The 20,248-nt window shown below is 42.3% G+C and overlaps 1 protein-coding gene across 1 annotated transcript in view; it reads left to right on the top strand.

The window, feature by feature from the left end:
- Positions 1-20,248, top strand: part of papss1 (3'-phosphoadenosine 5'-phosphosulfate synthase 1) — a 92,362-nt gene that overhangs the window by 55,458 nt on the left and 16,656 nt on the right. The window contains exon 10 of the mRNA XM_055641874.1: positions 12,871-13,139. Coding sequence (XP_055497849.1) covers positions 12,871-13,139 — 269 coding nt within the window. The remainder of the gene's footprint in view (positions 1-12,870; positions 13,140-20,248) is intronic.

The raw sequence follows: 20,248 nt of genomic DNA, 5'->3' as shown, positions 1-20,248 counted from the left end.
GTGGACCTGGACTTTCAGAAAGCATTTAATAAGGTCCCACATAGGAGATTAGTGGGCAAAATTAGGGCACATGGTATTGGGGGTAGAGTGCTGACATGGATAGAGAAGTGGTTGGCAGACAGGAAACAAAGAGTAGGGATTAACAGGTCCCTTTCAGAATGGCAGGCAGTGACTAGTGGGGTACCGCAAGGCTCGGTGCTGGGATCGCAGCTATTTACAATATACATCAATACTTTGGATGAAGGGATTCAAAGTAACATTAGCAAATTTGCAGATGACACAAAGCTGGGTGGCAGTGTGAACTGTGAGGAGGATGCTATGAGAATGCAGGGTGACTTGGACAGGTTGGGGAAGTGGGCAGATGCATGGCAGATGACGTTTAATGCGGATAAATGTGAGGTTATCCACTTTGGGAGCAAAAACAGGAAGGCAGATTACTATCTAAATGGCGTCGTTGGGGAAAGGGGAAGTACAACTGGATCTGGGGATCCTTGTACATCAGTCTATGAAAGTAGGCATGCAGGTACAGCAGGCAGTGAAGAAAGCGAATGGCATGTTTGGCCTTTATAACAAGGCGAATCGAATATAGGAGCAAAGAGGTCCTTCTGCAGTTGTACAGAGCCCTAGTGAGACCACACCTGTAGTATTGTGTGCAATTTTGGTCCCCTAATTTGAGGAAGGACATTCTTGCTATTGAGGGAGTGCAGCGTAGGTTTATAAGGTTAAATCCCGGGATGGCGGGACAGTCATATCCTGAGAGAATGGAGCAGCTGCTCTTGTACACTCTGGAGTTTAGAAGGATGCGAGGTGATCTCATTGAAACATATTAGATTGTTAAGGGCTTGGACACGCTAGAGGCAGGAAACATGTTCCCGATGTTGGGGGAGTCCAGAACCTGGGGGCACAGTTTAAAAATAAGGAGTAAGCCATTTAGAACGGAGACGAGGAAACACTTTTTCTCACAGAGAGTGGTGAGTCTGTGGAATTCTCTGCCTCAGAGGGATGCTTTCAAGAGAGAGCTAGATAGGGCTCTTAAAAATAGCGGAGCTAGGGGATATGGGGAGAAGGCAGGAACTAGGTACTAATTGGGGATGATCAGCCATGATCACATTGAATGGCGGTGCTGGCTCGAAGGGCCAAATGGCCTACTGCACCTATTGTCTATTGTCTAAATTTCCCAGAATTGTCCATTTTACATCATTGTAGAAAACAAACTGGAATTGTACCACTTACGAAAGAATGGGCATTCTTCCAAAATTGTCCATGCTTTGAGGACGGTAATTTAAGAAGAAGCGTAGCATTATAAATCACCCGGTTTGCTTCATCCCAAAAGTATTGCCCCTCAAAGTTAATTATTAATTCCACCATGTCCTTACAAATAATCAAATGGAAGTCGGTCAGTTCTCCACAAGGTGGAAGCAAGGCACAAGAACCTGGACTGCTCTTCTGTACTTAGTATTGGTTTATATTAAGACATGCAGTGAAAAAACATTCTGGGTGCTCTTCAAATCATATCAAACCATATCATACAGGGGGGATGAAAAATACGAAGTTGGTATATCCCTTTTTGCGCGATTTTCATAATAGAGCTTTTGTTTCTTTTTCTTTCTTTCTTTTCTATGGCCTATTTCTTAACTTTTTTCCCTAACTCTTTGTTTAATGGATTTTTCTTTTTGATCACTCTTTCACACTAACACGACTCTTTCTCACTTTCTTTATTTCTATCTTTCCTTAAAGCTTAAAAAATGAAGGGGTACAATAAATGTAATAAGATATATGTGACTTGTACTACTGTAATTTACTGTACTTCTAATAAATATAAATATTTTGTTTTTTATTTTTAAAAATCATATCATACACGAGTACATAGATCGGGTAGACGCACAGAGTCTCTTGGCCGGAGTAGGGGAATTGAGAAGCAGAGGGCATAGGTTTAAGATGAAAGGGGAAACATTTTATAGGAACCTGAGGAGTAATTTTTTCACAAAAAAAGGGTAGTGGGTGTATGGAACAAGCTGCCGGAGGAGATAGTTGAGGCTGGGACTGTCGCAATGTTTAAGAAACAATTAGAAACATACATGGATAGGACAGGTTTAGAGGGAAATGGACCAAATACAGGCAGGTGGGACTAGTGCAGATGGGACATGTTGGTCGCTGTGGGCAAGTTGGGCTGAAGGGGCTATTTCCACGCTGTATCACTATGACTTTTTTAGGTGGTGCATAAAAGAAAATGAACAGTGAAGAATATTGTATTACAGCAACAGAGAAAGTGCAAATAAAAATAAACTTCAGTGGCTGCAAGAGGTGAACTGGAAAATCGTGAATTCATCCGTGGCATATGAGAGGTCCGTTCAAGAGTCTGATAACTGGGGAAGAAGCTGTTCTTGAATATGATGGCACATGCTTTCAACCTTTGTATCTTCTGTCCGAGGCAAAAGGGCAGCAGAGGAAATGACTGGGGTGTGAGTGGTCGTTGATTATGTTGGCTGCTTTCCCATGGCAGTGTGAGGCATGGGGTCAATGAGGGGAGGCTGGTTTGTGTGGTGGCTGTGTTCACACCTCTGCAATTTCTTGTGGCGCAAGAGAGAGGGATTAGCATATCAAACCGTGATGCATTCAGATGCAATGCTTTCTATGGTGATCTTTAGAAATTGATACGGTTCATTAGAGACACATTGAGTTCTCATGCCATAAAGATCATAAGTAGAAAAATTAGCAGAATTCAACAATTCGGCTATTCGGCCCATCAAGTCTACTCCACCATTCATTCATTGCTGGTCTATCTCTCAGACCTAACCCTATTCTCCTGCCTTCTCGCCATAATCCCAGACACCTGTACTAATCAAGAATCTATTTATCTCTACCATAAAAATATCCATTGCCTTTGCTAGAGGGATATGGGCCAAATGTGGGCAGGAAGGACTAGTGTAGACGAGGCATCTTGGTTGGCATGGGCAGTTGGGCGGAAGAGCCAGCTTCCATGCTTCTATGATTCTATGACTATCTATACTTCATTACCAGTTTAACAGACTGGTACTCCACGCTGCATCCTGAAGTCGATGAATGTATAGGAGTTATAGTTGGGCTGTGAATGCAACCTTGCAGGGTGCCACTGTTAAGAATTATTGCGGAGAATGTTTTGTGACCGATCCTTACTTTTGTTTGAAAAGGGCATATTTTTACACTTTTGCAGTTTTATTTTTTTCAGTTTTCTTTCCATTGTCAGTAATTCTGCTCCGTATCAAATTGTTGTTGCCCTTTGAGTGCTGAGTAATTTTCGAGTGCAACAATACAGAATGCCCAAGTTCCACTTTAGTTCAGTATTTGTCCACCAGTCTGAAGAAGGGTCTCGACCCGAAACGTCACCCATTCCTTCTCTCCAGCGATGCTGCCTGTCCCGCTGAGTTACTCCAGCTTTTTTGTCTATCTTCTGTCCACCAGACTACTTGCTCCACATCTTGATGTCATTTAATATTTATTTAGTTTGAGTTGCTAGCTTTATTGTTATGGTATGCGAGGAAAAACATACTGGAGTCATTCAACCATATAATCATGCTGAAATGATGTTCTTCACAAACATGCTGGGGCAACTAACCACATACTTAAAAATCAACTGACAACTTTCATTTACAAAGAAGCTCTTATCGACAGTTGAACCACAATAACCAGCACTATTTATGCTTGATTTGATTTCCCTCTTGAGCCTATAAACTGGGAGGCATCAGACGGAATCTCAGTGTAGCTATAATTACATAAAATGGATCTGTGAATTTTATCTACAGTTGGTTTAATAACCCATAGATTTCCAAAGGTGAAGAATGAGGCCAAAATGGGATAAGCAGACTTCAATTGCATTACTCCCTCCGATTTGGTAGAACTTCCCATGAAAGCAAAGTGAATTATCCTGCTGCAAAATTAGCCACATCCTTAATACAATTGGAACTTGGTTCATAAATCATTGAATTCAATTATGTCAACTTTCGCTTATCGTTTGCCTCCTTTTCAAGATGACTACATTTCATCATCTTACTTCTTCATGGTGTAGCAACACAGTGCAACATTGGTCATCTGCTTATTCTGCACAGTTATTGAAAATAGATTGCCTATTGGGATCCTCCAAGAACTCTTAATTCATGCGTGTCCATTCAACAAAATAATTGCATGTTAAATTCACTTTGAAGCATTCCTCTCTAGAGCATATTGTTTATGCAATTAGGAAGTTCATTTTCTAAGCAAATCAGGTTACATTGTTCTGATCTTGCTGAAGTTTTGCATTTAATTGGAGCATTCACCTGGCAGCCATATGTCTTGTGACATAGTTCTCATTCTGGATATTCGCAGAGATGCAAGTCTGCGCCAGGAGCTCCGGCCATGTTGTGAGCCATGTTTGCTGCCTTGGAACATCCTAGAACAATCCTTCCTTTTGCATTGTTTTAATTTAGAGCTTTCTATTTGTTTGTTTTCTGCCAACAGTTGTAATGATCAGAAACAGATGGCCATTTGGACCAGAAGTGGCAGCATAATTTGTCATTGAGCCCGTGGTGTTGTGAAGATTTTGTCTTATTGACTGGTGAAGGATGGCAGCTTCTGTACAAATATTTCACTCTTGTGAGGGGTGGGGTTGAAAGCGGGGAAGTAATTCAATTTTTTCTGTAGGATAGTAATGGAAATGTGAGAGAATAGACCCAGGATCTATTTATAGTGTCTGAAAAGAATGAGTTTAAACAGCAGTTGCACTTTTGGTAAACACCAACCAAGAGATAGAAAGAAAGTGAACAGGGTTTTCAATTTGAACAAAAGTTACGGGTTATTTTAATTCTAGTGGAACAGAAACTGGGAATAATGCTGGTGTAGTGGTTAACTTCCTGAACTAGTCTAGACTAACAATCCAGAGACGTGATTTTAAATTTGAATTCAGTTAATAATCTGGAATTGAAAATGAAACAAAAGGTCAGTTTAAATAGTGATGGCCATCTTCAGGGGAGGAAATGTGGCATACTTGCCAAGTCTGCCCTATATGTGACTCCCAACATGAAAGCGATAGGTTTGGCTCTTAAATTACTCTCTAAAATGACCCAACAAGTCACTTTAGTCTTTAGAAATACAGCACAGAAACAAGCCTTTTGGCCCACCAAGTCTGTGCCGACCAACATTCCTGCTGTACACTCGCACTATTCTACACAAAGGACAATTTCCAATTTTTATTGAAGCCAATTAACCTGCAAACCTGTACATCTTTAAAGTGTGGGATGAAATCAGAGAGGTCACAGGGAGAACGTGCAAACTCCATACAGACAGCAGGCGCAGTCAGGATCGAACCCGGGTCTCTGGCGCTGTAAGGCAACAGCTCGATCTTTGCGCCAAACTTAGTTTAGTCAAAATTACCATTTTAAAACGGGTAAATGAGAAAACTAGAAGGATCATCTAAAATCAACCTGGGCACTGAAAATGGACATGGCAAGCATGCCTCTAGCCCTATTCATCTTGTAAAGTCCACCCCACAATAATCTAGGAGCTGGTGTTTAAATTAGGAGAACTATCTCAGTATAGGCGAGCAACAGTCTGACATTGTCATACTAACAGAATCATACTTTTCAGAGAAGGTGTGAGACACCTCCATCACCATCCCCACCAATGTCCTGTCTCACTAGCAGAACAGAAGAGGCAGCACAGTGGTATACAGGCAAGAGGGAGTTTCCCCAGGCTTTCTCAGTATTGACTCCAGATGCTATTAGGTGTTGGGATGGCAGGTCAAACATGGGCAAGAAAATCTCCCTGCCTCCTGAATTCGCATGGACGAGCAACACTGGATAAACTAATTGTAGTGGAAAGGATGTAGAATGTACTCGGGGATGAGGACTTCATTGTTCATCACCAATAGAAACTAGATAGTATCACCACCGATGAGTGAGTTGGTGAGGTCTTGAAGAATTTGACTGCCGCACCATTTGTATGACGTTACAGTGTAGGCTAATGTGAGGGGAAAATCCTAAATCTCTTCCTCACTATTCTACCTGTTGGTTGGTGCACCTGATCATTGACAGCATTGGCAGGAAAGAGAATTGCAGTGACAATACAGATGAGGTCCTCTCTTCCCAGAGTGACACCCAGCATCATTGTGTTTGGCAGCACCATTGTGCTTAAGGGATAGACTTGGAACAGATCTAACAACTCTAAACGGGGCAACCACGAGCTGCTGTGGACCATGAGCAACAGCAGAGAAGCACACTACCACAATCTGTAACCTTGTGGCTCACTTTTTCCCCTGATCTAGCGTGTAATCTAGATGGGACATCCACTAGTTCAGTGAGGAGTGCAGAAGGTCATGCTGGGAGCAAAGGCAAACAAAGTTAAAAGTTAAAAAGTTAAACCTAAAAAAGGTCTTGTATACTAAATGGTGAAAGTATTTATAGTAGATCAGGTAAGAGACTCCACAGCCAACGCATGACAAAGTTTTGCAATCCTGTGTTATTTCATTATAAATTGAACCAGCTCTTGCGAAATATCTTTGGCCTGAATCATTGACTCTGTTTGTCCTGCCTAAGATTCTGCTTAACCTGCTGCAGCCTTTCACTGTATTATATCAGATTTCTAATATCTACTATTTTGCTTTGGCATATGATGCTGATGCAGCTTTTAAGCTGCGTAATCAGAGGCTGGACAAACAATCTGGAGACCATATTCTGTCATGCAGTCTGTGGAATTGAAATTTAATCAATTCTTAATTTAGAATTTGGAACAGCAGCCACTGGTCATGGAAATAACGACCACAAAGACTAAAGGGATATAGTAACAATCCCTCTGGATTAATAATGTTTTTCAGGAAAGAAAATTTGCCATCTGTATGGAGTCTGTGCAATATATGCAGTATGACTCTCCCCACATTCTTTGATCTTAAAGTGCCTTCTACAATGGGCTAATGGGCAATTTGGTACACACTACCTTCTCGAAAGGCAATAGGTAGTAAATGGATAGGTAGTAAATGTTGGCCTTGCAATTAATGCCTAGATCCTGAAAAAGTAATGAATAAATTGCTCATGAAGAGCATGTTGGTTGCCCCACACACATCTTTGTATCGTGGAGAAGACGGGTCGACTAGATATAATCATGGCTTTTCATGGCTTCAATGACGTTGTGGAATACAGCATGGAAAGAGGCCCTTTGGCCCACCGAGTCCACACTGACCATTGATCACTAGTTCACACAAATTCTATATTATTACTTTCTCATCCACTCCCTACACACTTGGGACAATTTGTAAAGGCAAATTAACGTACAAACCCGCACACCTTTGGGATGCGGGTGGAAACCAGAGCGCCAGGTGGAAACACTTGCAATCATAGGGAGAACGTGCAAACTCCACGCAGTCATCACCCGAGATCAGGATAAACCCTGGGTTTCAGGCATTGTGAGGCAGCAGCACTAGCAAACTTAGAGATGTTACATTTAATGCCCTCGTTTAAATCGTTAATATATATTGTAAACAATTGGGTTTCCTGCACCGAGCCTTGCAGCACCCCACTAGTCACTACCTGCCATTCTGAAAAGGTTCAGTTAATTTATACTCCAACTTCCAACTTTCTGAATGCACTGTATCTCCCCGATTTATGCAATCACAAAAAAGCTCACCAATTCCTCAAGTTTGATGGAGATTTGGCATTTCATTCGCCAATTTTGTGGTGGAGAATATACTGACTGGTTGCACCTTGGCCTGGTTTGGCAATTTGAATGCTCAAGAATAAAGAAGACTGCAGAAGGTCGTGGACATCTTATTACTTGTTTCTAAATCCATTAATCAATATTCAATAAATGCCAATATATTGCCTCCAAAGCTCCAGGCTTCAGTTTTGTTTAATAATATTTGGTGCAGCCCTTACAGACAAGCTAAAGAATGTTCAAAACTGCCATGTAAATCCATCCCCTTATCTATAATGCTAACCACAACCTCAAAAGGAACTCTAACATATTTGTCAAACACAATTTTTCTGTAATAAATCCATGATGGTTCTGCCAATTCCTATTTTATTTTTTAAGTTATCACTTCCTGCATAATAGATTGCAGCCTTTTCTCTGTTGTGTACTGATAAAAAAAAAAGGATACAAAGTACTAGAGTAACTGAGCGGATTTGGACCCATCTTTAGATATTCGTGTACTAATGTGCAGGAGGAAACTGCAGATGTTAGTTTACACCGAAGATAGACAAAAAATGCTGGAGTAACTCAGTGGAGAAAAGTAATAGGTGACGCTTTGGATTTGAAGAAGGGTCCTTTTCTTCAGAGATGCTGCTTGGCCCGCTGAGTTACTCCAGCATTTTGTGTCTGTCATGTACTAATGTCAGGCTAACTGGTTTATTTTTCCCTGAGTTATTTGATCCTTTAGAAACATAGAAATTAGGTGCAGGAGTAGGCCATTCGGCCCTTCGAGCCTGCACCGCCATTCAATATGATCATGGCTGATCATCCAACTCAGTATCCCGCAAGGAACTGATCCCCTTAGCCACAAGGGCCACATCTAACTCCCTCTTAAATATAGCCAATGAACTGGCCTCGACTACCCTCTGCGGCAGAGAGTTCCAGAGACTCACCAATCTCCGTGTGAAAAAGATCTTCTCATCTCGGTTTTAAAGGATTTCCCCCTTATCCTTAAGCTGTGACCCCTTGTCCTGGACTTCCCCAACATCGGGAACAATCTTCCTGCATCTAGCCTGTCCAACCCGTTAAGAATTTTGTAAGTTTCTATAAGATCCCCTCTCAATCTCCTAAATTCTACAGAGTATAAACCAAGTCTATCCAGCCTTTCTTCATAAGACAGTCCTGACATCCCAGGAATCAGTCTGGTGAACCTTCTCTGCACTCCCTCTATGGCAATAATGTCCTTCCTCAGATTTGGAGACCAAAACTGTACGCAATACTCCAGGTGTGGCCTCACCAAGACCCTGTACAACTGCAGTAGAACCTCCATGCTCCTATACTCAAATCCTTTTGCTATGAAAGCTAACATACCATTCGCATAACTTTACCATAGTGCTGCCTTTCTGCACTAACTCCATACCCTGTAGATGCCACATGATCCAAAAATCTATCCTCCTCCTCAATATTGCTTGGTGACTTAAGTTCCCACGGTTCTCTTGGGTAGAGAACTCCAAAGGTTTATTAACATCTTGGTAAAGACACTTCGCTTCATTTGTCCTGAATGACTAACCCTTGAAACTGTGGCATATGGTTCTAGTCAACTCAGCCTCTGGCAGTAACACTCTGCAACAACCTATTCAAGCCCTAGAAAAATATAATAGGTTTCAATGTAATTATTTCTTATTCTGCTACAATCTACAGAGCATAGGCCTTTTATTAAATATCTCTTCAAATACGAAGAAAGCACTCCAACATCTCTACTTCCTCAAGTTTGATAGAGATTTGTCATGTCACTGAATACTCTATTGACTTTCGACAATAGTGTGGTGGAGAACATACTTATTGCATCACGACCTGGTTCGGAAATTTGAATGCTCAAGAGCAACGAAGGTTACAGATAATGACTTTAGAATTTAGAGAAACTGGCCCTTTGGCTCACCGAATCCATGCTGACCAGCGATCACCCCGTACACTAGCACTATCCTACACACTAAGGACAATTTAACCAAAGCCAATTAACCTACAATCCTGCACATCTTTGGTGAGTGGGAGGAAACCGGAGCACCTGGAGAAAACCCATGCAAGTGGTGGACATCTTATTGTTACTCTCCGTTTTCTATCTTCAATTAATGCCAGTACGTTTCCTCCAAGGCTGTACACTTCAGTTTTGTTTAATAATCTTTGGCACGGCCCTTACTGACAAGCCAAAGAATGTCCAAAAATATAATGTAAATCCACCCCCTTATCTGTTACACTAACCACAACCTCAAAAAAACTCTTAACATATTTGTCAACACAATTTTCCTATAATAAATCCATGATGATTCTGCACAGCCCTATTATTATTTTTCAAGTTACCGCTTCCTGCATAATAGATTCCAGCATTTTCTCTATCGTTGTGTTATTGTGTACTGATGTCAGGCTAACTGGTCTATTGTTCCCTGTGCTGTCTCTATTCTTTAAGTAGTAGTTCAGTCTGCTGGAACAGTACTATCGAATTTAGACAATTCTTCACACAGCCATCAATATCTGGTTGGAGGCCGGTGATTAGTGGGGTGCCTCAGTGATCTGTGGTGGGTCCGCTGTTGTTTGTCATATACATCAATGATCAGGATGATCGTGTGGTAAATTGCATTAGTAAGTATGCAGATGATACTAAGATAGGTGGTGTTGTGGAAAATGAAGTAGATTTTCAAAGTCTACAGAGAGATTTAGGCCATTTGGAAGAGTGGGCTGAAAGATTGCAGATGGAGTTTAATGCTGATAAGTGTGAGGTGCTACATCTTGGCAGGACAAATCAAAATAGGACGTACATGGTAAATGGTAGCGAATTGAGGAATGCAGTTGAACAGAGGGATCTAGGAATAACTGCATAATTCCCTGAAGGTGGAATGTCATGTCGATAGGCTGGTAATGAAAGCTTTTGGTGTGTTGGCCTTTATAAATCAGAGCATTGAGTATAGAAGTTGGGATGTAATGTTAAAATTGTACAAGGCATTGGTGAGGCCAATTCCGCCAAATTATAGGAAAGATGTCAACAAAATAGAGAGAGTACAGAGGAGATTTACTAGAATGTTGCCTGGGTTTCAGTACCTAAGTTACAGAGAAAGGTTGAACAAGATAGGTCTTTATTCTTTGGAGCGCAGAAGGTTAAGGGGGGACTTGATAGAGGTCTTTAAAATTATGAGAGGGATAGATAGAGTTGACGTGGATAAGCTTTTTCCATTGAGAGTGGAAGATTCAAACAAGAGGACATGATTTGAGAATTAAGGGACAAATGTTTAGGGGTAACATGAGGGGGAACTTCTTTACTCAGAGAGTGGTAGCTGTGTGGAATGAGCTTCCAGTGGAAGTGGTGGAGGCAGGTTCGATTTTATCATTTAAAAATAAATTGGATAGGTATATGGACGGGAAAGGAATGGAGGGTTATGGTCTGAGTGCAGGTAGATGGGACTAGGTGAGAGTAAGTGTTCGGCATGGACTAGAAGGGCCGAGATGGCCTGTTTCCGTGCTGTAATTGTTATATGGTTATCTGTAACAATGTTCTGAATAAATAGAAATAGCATTTGCATAATTTTGAGAGATTTGGAAACTGCAAAGAGGCATAGCCACTGTACATTAGTAAAATACTGCATTCAGAGCATCTTGCTCAGTGCTCTGAATGCATTCCTAGGAATTAATGCTAATGACACCAATGCTAAAAGGATTTATAATATTTGTTATATAGACATACCTGGCTGCTGGAGAGAATCAAGAACAAATGCCCACCAACTGCACTGCTTTGCCAGGAGCATGGCGTGAATCCCTGCCCTCCCCTGGTGTTCTTGCAGGCTTCTTGCATTGAATTGCCCATGGCCTGATATGGAGATATTGCCTGTTACAGTCAGCAACTGAGATGTGAGGTCCATAGCTGCACTCTAGCGCAGTGAGTGGGCCATGGCTAGGGGTGGGAGCACCATGTGTTGACAGGCCGTTTAGATCCTGCAGTCTCTTATTGAATGAAAAAACAAGGAACTACAGATGCTGGTTTACACACAAGGACACAACGTGCTGGAGTAACATGGGATCAGGCAGCATCTCAGAAGATCACGGACAGATCTTAAGGTCTGGACCCATCTTCAGAATTGGAGTCCGGCACTTTATGTCCTTTTCTCCTGCTGAATGTGATGGAGGCTCCCATTTCCATCTCATTATTTTTCTTTAAACATTATTTTAAAACGATATGGTAAAAACTTACTTAACACAGCTAAAAATGAGATAATCACAAAGTACTTAAACTCATAGTGACAATACGCCCACGGTGAGAATTTAATTCTGAAGAAATTTGAAGAAGGTGTCTCGACCTGAAACGTCGTCCATTCCTTCTCTCCAGAGATGCTGCCTCCCCCCCCGAGTTACTCCAGCATTTTGTGTACCTTCGAGTTAAACCAGCATCTGCAGTTCTTTCTTACACATGAAAATTTAAATGACGCTAAATTACTTCAATAAGGTATCAACATCACTCTCTACTTAAAACCCCCATGCCTGTGTTCACCAATACTGGCTATGCTCTGCCCTGCGCCCATCTCTTTTCCAGATGCCTTTCCTGCCTTTCCTGCCCCCCCCCCCCCCCCCCCCCCCCCCCCGCAATCAGCCTGAAGAAGGCATCTGACCTGAAACATCACCTATCCATGGTCTGCAGAGACGCTGCCTGACCTGCTCAGTTACTCCAGCGTTTGTGTCACTCTCTAGATTGATGAGTTGTGGATATAAATGTTTTAGAAGCCAAGTTAAAATAATTTGGGACATAACCTATTATAATTGTGTGTTCAAAATAGTGAGCTGAATTTTGGAACCCACCTCTAAGTTTACAAGTATAATTTGTGGAAATTCCCAGCAGTGAATATTTGACCCTGGGCTTGTGGTTAGTCTTATGGATGGATCAGGCTTTAAAAATCATTGCTAAAGGCTACAGAAACATAATTTGTGCTAAATGCAGTTTGGGCTTAAAACGCTGTAATTCTTTGCACTGACAGTCTTATGTGCAGTATTTTATTTAAATAAAGCTGTTGAATAGAAACTCAAGATTTTAGTGAATGCTGTGCATTGCATATTGTGCAGCGACCTTCATGGACTGGTTTGGGTTGTGGACCACCCTGGAGACTTTTTCCAAGAAGTGGCAGCGATGGTAATTAAAATATTTCTAAAATTGATCTTTTCCAGTGAGATAAATATGTGCTAATTGTTTCCACCCTCCAGATGCTGTCTTTGCATTTCAATTACGCAACCCTGTGCATAATGGGCATGCTCTCCTGATGCAAGATACCTTTCAGCAATTGATTGACCGTGGCTACAGGCGCCCAGTTCTTCTTCTTCATCCACTTGGCGGTTGGACGAAAGACGACGATGTACCTTTACTATGGAGAATGAAGCAACATGCTGCTGTATTGGAGGAGGGCATTCTTAAACAAGAATCTACCGTTGTGGCCATCTTCCCTTCTCCAATGATGTATGCTGGACCAACAGAGGTAATTTCTTCTCTCATAATTTTGGTTTTACTGATTAATCTTTTTCTGCAGTAACAGGTCTAAGATCACATTAATGTTCTTCCTTTTATTTGACACTTACTGCCATTTTTCAAATGGATAGGTTTGCCAAATCCACAAATATGCTATTGTCTGCCATAAGATTCTCCTTGGTCCCAAACACAATGCCAAGGACAAGGAAATTCACTTATATGCGATCGTCATGGATTCTTACAGCACAGTAGTCATTTGATGCGTGTCCCTGGATTGGATCACTGTTAGAGTGATTAAATTAGACACACCAACCTGTTCTTTCTCCATTATCCTAAAGTGTGAAAGGAATCAAATTACCTGTTGTCAAAGGGATAACAATTCCCAAAAGTAGTGGAAAGATGAAGGAAAATATTTCCATCTGCATTAGAATCCACAGCCTGAAACAGTGGTGGAGGCAGATACTATTATCCCCCATAAAAAATACTCTGTTTATAGAGTAATAATTTTCAGGATTATAGATTTGGTGCTGGCAGCTGGTGTTACTTACTTGTTCCACCTGAGACAATGGACTTCCTAGTTGTACATTTGATCCCATGACAGTCGTTGTTAAAACGAGGCACAACAAATGCTAGGTCCAGTGGGCCGGATGCTCTAGGATCAGCGGGCCTTGCGACCGGATACCTTTAGGACTAAGCTGGTCCCGGCCAGTCGAGGGGAATCGCCACCAAACTCTTTCATCCCTAAGAGACAAGGTGCACGGGCAATGATGGACACAGGGCCGCGCAGTTGGTCAAGCCGAAGACAGGCCCAGGAGGACGGGCCTCAGAGAGACAGTCGGGCTGAGGAGGACGGGCCGCAGGGTCCCGGCGGTCAGGCCGTGGAGAGGGGGTCGGGACGCACTGTTGAGAACAAACAGGGACCCGGCGTGAGTGGCCACTGAGAACAAAGAATTTTACTGTACCTAGATATATGTGACAATAAAATATCATTGAATTATTAACAATGAATGTGAGTTGGAGACACAAGGAACTCATAGAAACATAGAAAATAGGTGCAGGAGGAGGCCATTCGGCCCTTTGAGCCAGCACCGCCATTCATTGTGATCATGGCTGTTCATCCATAATCAGTAACCCGTGCCTGCCGTCTCCCCATATCCCGTGATTCCTCGAGCTCTATCTAACTCTCTCTTAAATTCATCCAGTGAACAGACCTCCACTGTCTTCTGTGGCAGAGAATTCCACAATTCACAACTCTCTGGGTGAATTGCACAAATTCACAACTCTCTAGGTTTCTATGAATTGAAGGAGTTTATATAAATGTTTTTAAGCAACTTTGCACAATCCAATGTTGAGCCCAATTTAGCGAGTGTCCATTGAGAGAGCAATCTGCACCATTTAGTATTCATCATACTTTTGTAATTTTTCCTCGGATGCTCCATAATAATTGGTGTTATGACACCAATAATTAGAAGTTTCTAGAAAAAGAACAGAAAAGTATTCAAAGATCTCACTTACTATAGCATTAACCAGACTAATCCTTACAGCATGAGGCTAGTCAGATATGTGCCAATGGAGTTCCCTCAATATAAAATCTCAGAGCAACCTTGCCAAACTATTGTCAAATAGTTTTAACATTTGTTGAGTCTCACCCGCCAAGATGGCTAGTCATTCAACATTTGGATTGAAATATATGATGTTCTGAGTAATCAACTTCAAATGTATTTAAAAGCACACTGAGTGATTACCAAAGAAAAAGGGGGCCCCCGAGAAGGCAACAATAGTAGCTAAATGAATGATTTAATCTGTGAACAATAGAAATATTGTTTTCAATTGCCATTCTTCCAGTACAGTTGCAGCCCAAAGGCATTTGTTAATTGTGGTAATCTGTTTGATTTGTTTCTTATTATACTGATGCTTTGTGTCTCTCCAAATCATAGAGAGTAGATACAGGGAACTGCAGATGTTGGTTCATACAAGAAAATATACAAAGTGCTGGAGTAACTCAACGGGCCAGGCAGCATCTCTGGAGGACATGGATGGGCGACGTTTCGGGTCTCAGCTCAAAACGTTGCCTATCCACATCCTCCAGAGATGCTGCTTGACCCGCTGAGCTACTCCTAGGACTTTGTGTATAATTCATCGGTGGAGTTTCCTCTGCAATTACTGCCCTATGGTCCTGAATATTATTGCAAGGTATGCCATGTACTGGCTCTATTCTGGAGAGAAACAATTAATTTACAAGTTTGAGGGAAAAGACAATAGGCAATAGAAAATAGGTGCAGGAATAGACCATGTGGCCCTTCGAGCTAACACCGCATGGATGATCAGCCATGATCACACAGAATGGCGGTGCTGACTCTTCTTCAGTTTGGAAGGGCTTGCAAAAAATTACCAGCTACAAGAGGAAAGCCCCCCCGCTCTTTGGACAATCGTCAGCTGACCAACGACCTGAATGAGATTTACTGCAGGTTTGAAAATCAGAAACATAACCCTGGTACCCCCTCCCCAACCAACACAGCCAGTCTACAAAAAATGGACAATTCACCACTTCACACCTACTTAAGGCAAGACTCCAGTATGAATAGACTGGACCATTTCCCACCCCAGCCAACACTTCACACCCACTCACAGCCTGACCTCAGTCTACAAAGACTGTGCCTTTCTACACCCACACCCTCCAATCAGACACCCAGACACCCTGAGTCTAAATGCACCAGTCTGAAGAAGGGTCTCCAGGGCAAGTCTAAAGAAGGGGTTTGGCCCGAAACGTCGCCTATTTCCTTCGCTCCATAGATGCTGCTGCACCCGCTGAGTTTCTCCAGCATTTTTGTGTACCCTCCAATCACCACTTCGCACCCAATCATCCACACCCACTGTGCTGCACAAAAATAGAGGAGGTGGAGAGGCTTTTCAGAGGACAAAAGAGCTGGAAATCTCCAGGACCTGACAATGTTTCCCCCTCTACTCTTAAGCTCTGTGCCAAACAGCTGGCACCAGTCTACACAGACATTTTTAACCAGTCCCTGCAAACATGTACTGTCCCTGCCTGCTTCAAAGTCTCCACTATTGTCCCTCTACCTAAAAAGGCAAGGATTACTAGTCTCAATGACTACAGGCCTGTCACACAGACCTCTGTAGTCATGAAGACACTCAAAAGGCTTGTGCTGGCCAAGCTGAAAAATATCACAAACTCCCTGCAGGACCCATCTGCAGTTTGCATATTGGGCCAATAGATCTGTGGATGATGCAGTCAACCTGGGCCTGCACTTCATCCTACAGCAGCTAGACTGCCAAGGGACCTATGCGAGGATCCTGTTTGTTGATTTTAGCTCTGCATTCGACACCATTGTGCCAGAGCTACTACACTCCAAACTTTTTTAGTTGACTGCCTGAACCCCTCTGTCAGTGGATCACCAACTTCCTGACAGACAGGAAGCAGCATGTGAGGCTGGAAAAGCACATCTCGGACCAGCGAAACGCTCAGCATAGGAGCACCGCAAGGCTGCGTACTCTCTCCTCTCCTCTACTCTCTCTGCACCACTGACTGCACCTCCACAGACACCTCTGTCAAGCTTCTCAAGTTTGCGGACGCCACAACCCGGTTTGGAATTTGCCTTGGTGCTCCACCCACAAGTAACAACATGACATACAGTGACAGTTACGAATGACTCAGAAAACACTAAACATTATTAATAATAAAACAATGATAAAACACCATTGATCAAGCATGTTAACCAACAAAATACCAGATCAAAGGGAGGCTACAGATTTTTGGCTGTTGAGTAGAGCAACTACTCATGGATAAAAACTGTTTTTATGTCTGGCTGTGGCAGCTTTGACAATCCGGAGTCGCCTTCCAGAGGGAAGTGATTCAAAGTGTTTGTGGCCAGGGTGAGAGGGGTCAGAGATGATCTTGCCCGCTCGCTTCCTGGCCCTTGCAGTGTACAGTTCATCAATGGAGGGATGGTTGCAGCCAATAATCTTCTCTGCTGATCGGATGATTCGCTACAGCCTCCAGGTGTCGCGCTTGGTGGCTGAGCCAAACCAGACCATGATGGAGAAGGTGAGAACAGACTCTACGATGTAGAATTGGACCATCATTGCCTGTGGCAGATTGTGCTTCCTCAGCTGCCACAGGAAGTGCATCATCTGTTGTGCCTTTTTGACTGTGGAGTCTATGGAAGCCACCCACTTAAGGTCCTTGGAGATGATGGTTCCCAGGAACTTAAAAGACACCACAGATGTGACTGTGGTGTTGTTGATGGTGAGTGGGGTGAGGGGAGGGGGAGCTCTCCTAAAGTCTACAATCAATTCCACTGTCTTAAGAGCATTGTGACATATTTAACTCCATATTTAACTTCTATTGGAGGCTGTGCAGACAAGATTGATTCATAGTGTCATAATGCAAGGAAACGGCTCCTTTGATTAGGCTATCCCTGCTCCTACTTATGTTTTTACAACAAATAATACCTTCATTGCAGTCCTGTACAAGTGCATACTGTACACTTTTGTACAAAGGATATCAAGCCAAAAATAGATTAACCCAATGTTTTTGTCTTATTGAATAGTAACTCTTTAATATGATTAACTTTAAAAATATGATCTCTAATGAAATGGTGGGAAATCTATATATGAATTACTAGATACATGTTGGAAAGGATAGATGTTTTCTCAGTATTTTCAATAGTGGTTTATTATTTCAACAACAATGAGTGCCATCTTCAGGGTAAAGACGCCAACAGCAAATTTGTTGAGATCACCTGTGAACATTTATTGGTTGTTTCTCAGATCAATATCGCTAATGTGATTTTCCTGTCGGAATAAAATGCCAGATTTAATAGCGTGGCTGTAAAACAGAGAAGAGGCTGCTGCAAACCGGTTGCAAGTGTGACTTCAGGGCCTGTCCCACTTTGCGATTTTTTCGGCAACTGCCGGCGTCATTGACTGACGTAGCAGGTCGCCGAAAAACAGTCAAGTTGTACAACAAGCTACAACACAGTTGACGTCAAGCTGCGACAATTTATGTCATCCGGCGTCACAATTTTACGGGACCTTGTACGACCACAAAAGCGACAACACACGACATCCTGCGACCGTGCAGACGTCAAACAACGACAACCGCAGGCAACATACGAAACGGCAAGATAAGACAAGCTACGACATTGTCTGCGACATCTGAAGACGACAGAAGCCGAGTAACGTCATTTTGATCCGTATCTTGACGTAGGCACTGTCGCCGGTTGACGTATGATGACGCAGATTGTCACAAAAGGAATTCGCAGAGTTCATGACCGTGCGGCATATTATGTCACCTGCCGTCATCCTGGCGACAACCTACGACAGCACCTAAGACAGGAGACGACAGGCAACGTCAAGCCCGCTGTCGCTGCAAGGTTACAAGAAAAAAGTGACAATACTTGCGGAGACAGCTCACGACAACAGAGGCCGCCAAAAAAAGTCGCCAAGTGGGACAGGGGCTTTATTCTGTTGGACTTAGAAGCTTAATGTTGTTGCTGTATCCATGCACAAAAAAAAACTAATGAAGCCAATGTGCTGCCTTTTTTGTTGTTGAATCTACCCATATTATCCCATTTCCAGAATAGTTTGTGGTAGAGGCTTCATTGTGCTGCCAAGTTTGTGGATAGGGCAATTACCACATCCTGTGTTGCTAGTCTGCACAGATGGGAAATTGGTTTTGGTGTGCATGAGATTTGTAGTAACAAAACGGCATATTGAGAGCAGGGCATTTCACACCTAGTGTGCAATACTGTAGGACCTTCCAGATCTTGGGAGTGCTTTGGAGAAATGCACATGTTGTGGTTGTAATTATGTAAAACATCCATATTACAGAAATAATTAGTGAAGCCTTAGGAAGCCTTGTGTAAAAACTGGCATGTGCATATTTTATTATATTGCACAAACTGTAGTAAGTTTATACATGAGACAGAACTTACAGGATTGAGCATGCATCTTTCTCAAACTCTAGATCTGAAAAAAACATTTTTATTGCAATTGTTCAAAGATTCAAAGGTCTTTTATTGTCACGTGTACCAATTAAGGTACAGTGATATTCGATTTACCATACAGCCATACTAAAAAAAAAAGCAACAAGACACACAACTACATAAAAGTTAACATAAACATCCACCACAGTGGATTTCCCACATTCCCGAAGTCAGACCCTAACTAGGGATCGGGAGCTCCACGATGTTAAAGTCCGCAGGCTCCCATTTTTGGAGCTTCCTCGGTCGATCCCCGACAGGTACTGCGAGCTCCACAATGTTAAGTCCTGCAGTCTCCCGCAGTTGGAGCTCCCGAAGTCGGTCTCCTGCTGAGGCCGCCAACTCCATGATGTCAGGCCGCAGTGCAGACGGAGATACGATACAGGAAAAAAATCGCATCTCCGTCGAGGTAAGAGATAAAACAAGCTAAAGAACACTAAAGGGCCTGTCCCACTGGGCGATTTTTGGATTTCGAAATGTTCAAAATCTTTTGGCGACCCTGATATGACGCCGGCAGTCGCCGAAAAAATATCGCCAAGTGGGATAGGCCTTAAAACATAAATTTAACACATACTGAAAAACAACAAAGATGGAAAAGGATGAGACAGACTGTTGGCGAGGCAGCCATTACGGGCGCCACCCGGTGGTCATGACCCTATACCAAGGTAAACAATAGGCAATTAAATTATTTATAGTTTACATATAATGTAAGGAACAAAATACAAATTAAAAAATAATTAAAGGACAGCTTCTATGTAATGTAAGTAACAATATACTAATTAAATATTAATGTATGAATATTATTCATGCATAGTTTCTATGTAATGTAAGCAACAGCACACCAATGAGATATTATTAATGAATTGCTTCTGTGTAGGAAACTTAGTTTCTATATAATGTAAGAAACAGTGCACCTACAAAGACAATAACAGCATATTAGACAGTGAGTGGAAGAAAAGCAGGACATAATAGGGATCACTGTTGACTATCTGTTGTAAGGCCTTTATTGTTTAAACAACAGGACCACCCTCGCAACATTAGAATGCAAATTGGCATTTTCTTCCACAATTGTTTGATTCTTGACTCTCAGTCAAGCAGCCATTGTTTCCCTCAACTT

Source organism: Leucoraja erinacea, chromosome 1 (genome assembly GCF_028641065.1).
Source record: "Leucoraja erinacea ecotype New England chromosome 1, Leri_hhj_1, whole genome shotgun sequence".
NCBI lineage: Eukaryota > Metazoa > Chordata > Chondrichthyes > Rajiformes > Rajidae > Leucoraja > Leucoraja erinaceus.
The sequence above is the reverse complement of the archived record's forward strand: the minus strand, read 5'-3'. Positions and strand labels throughout refer to the sequence as shown.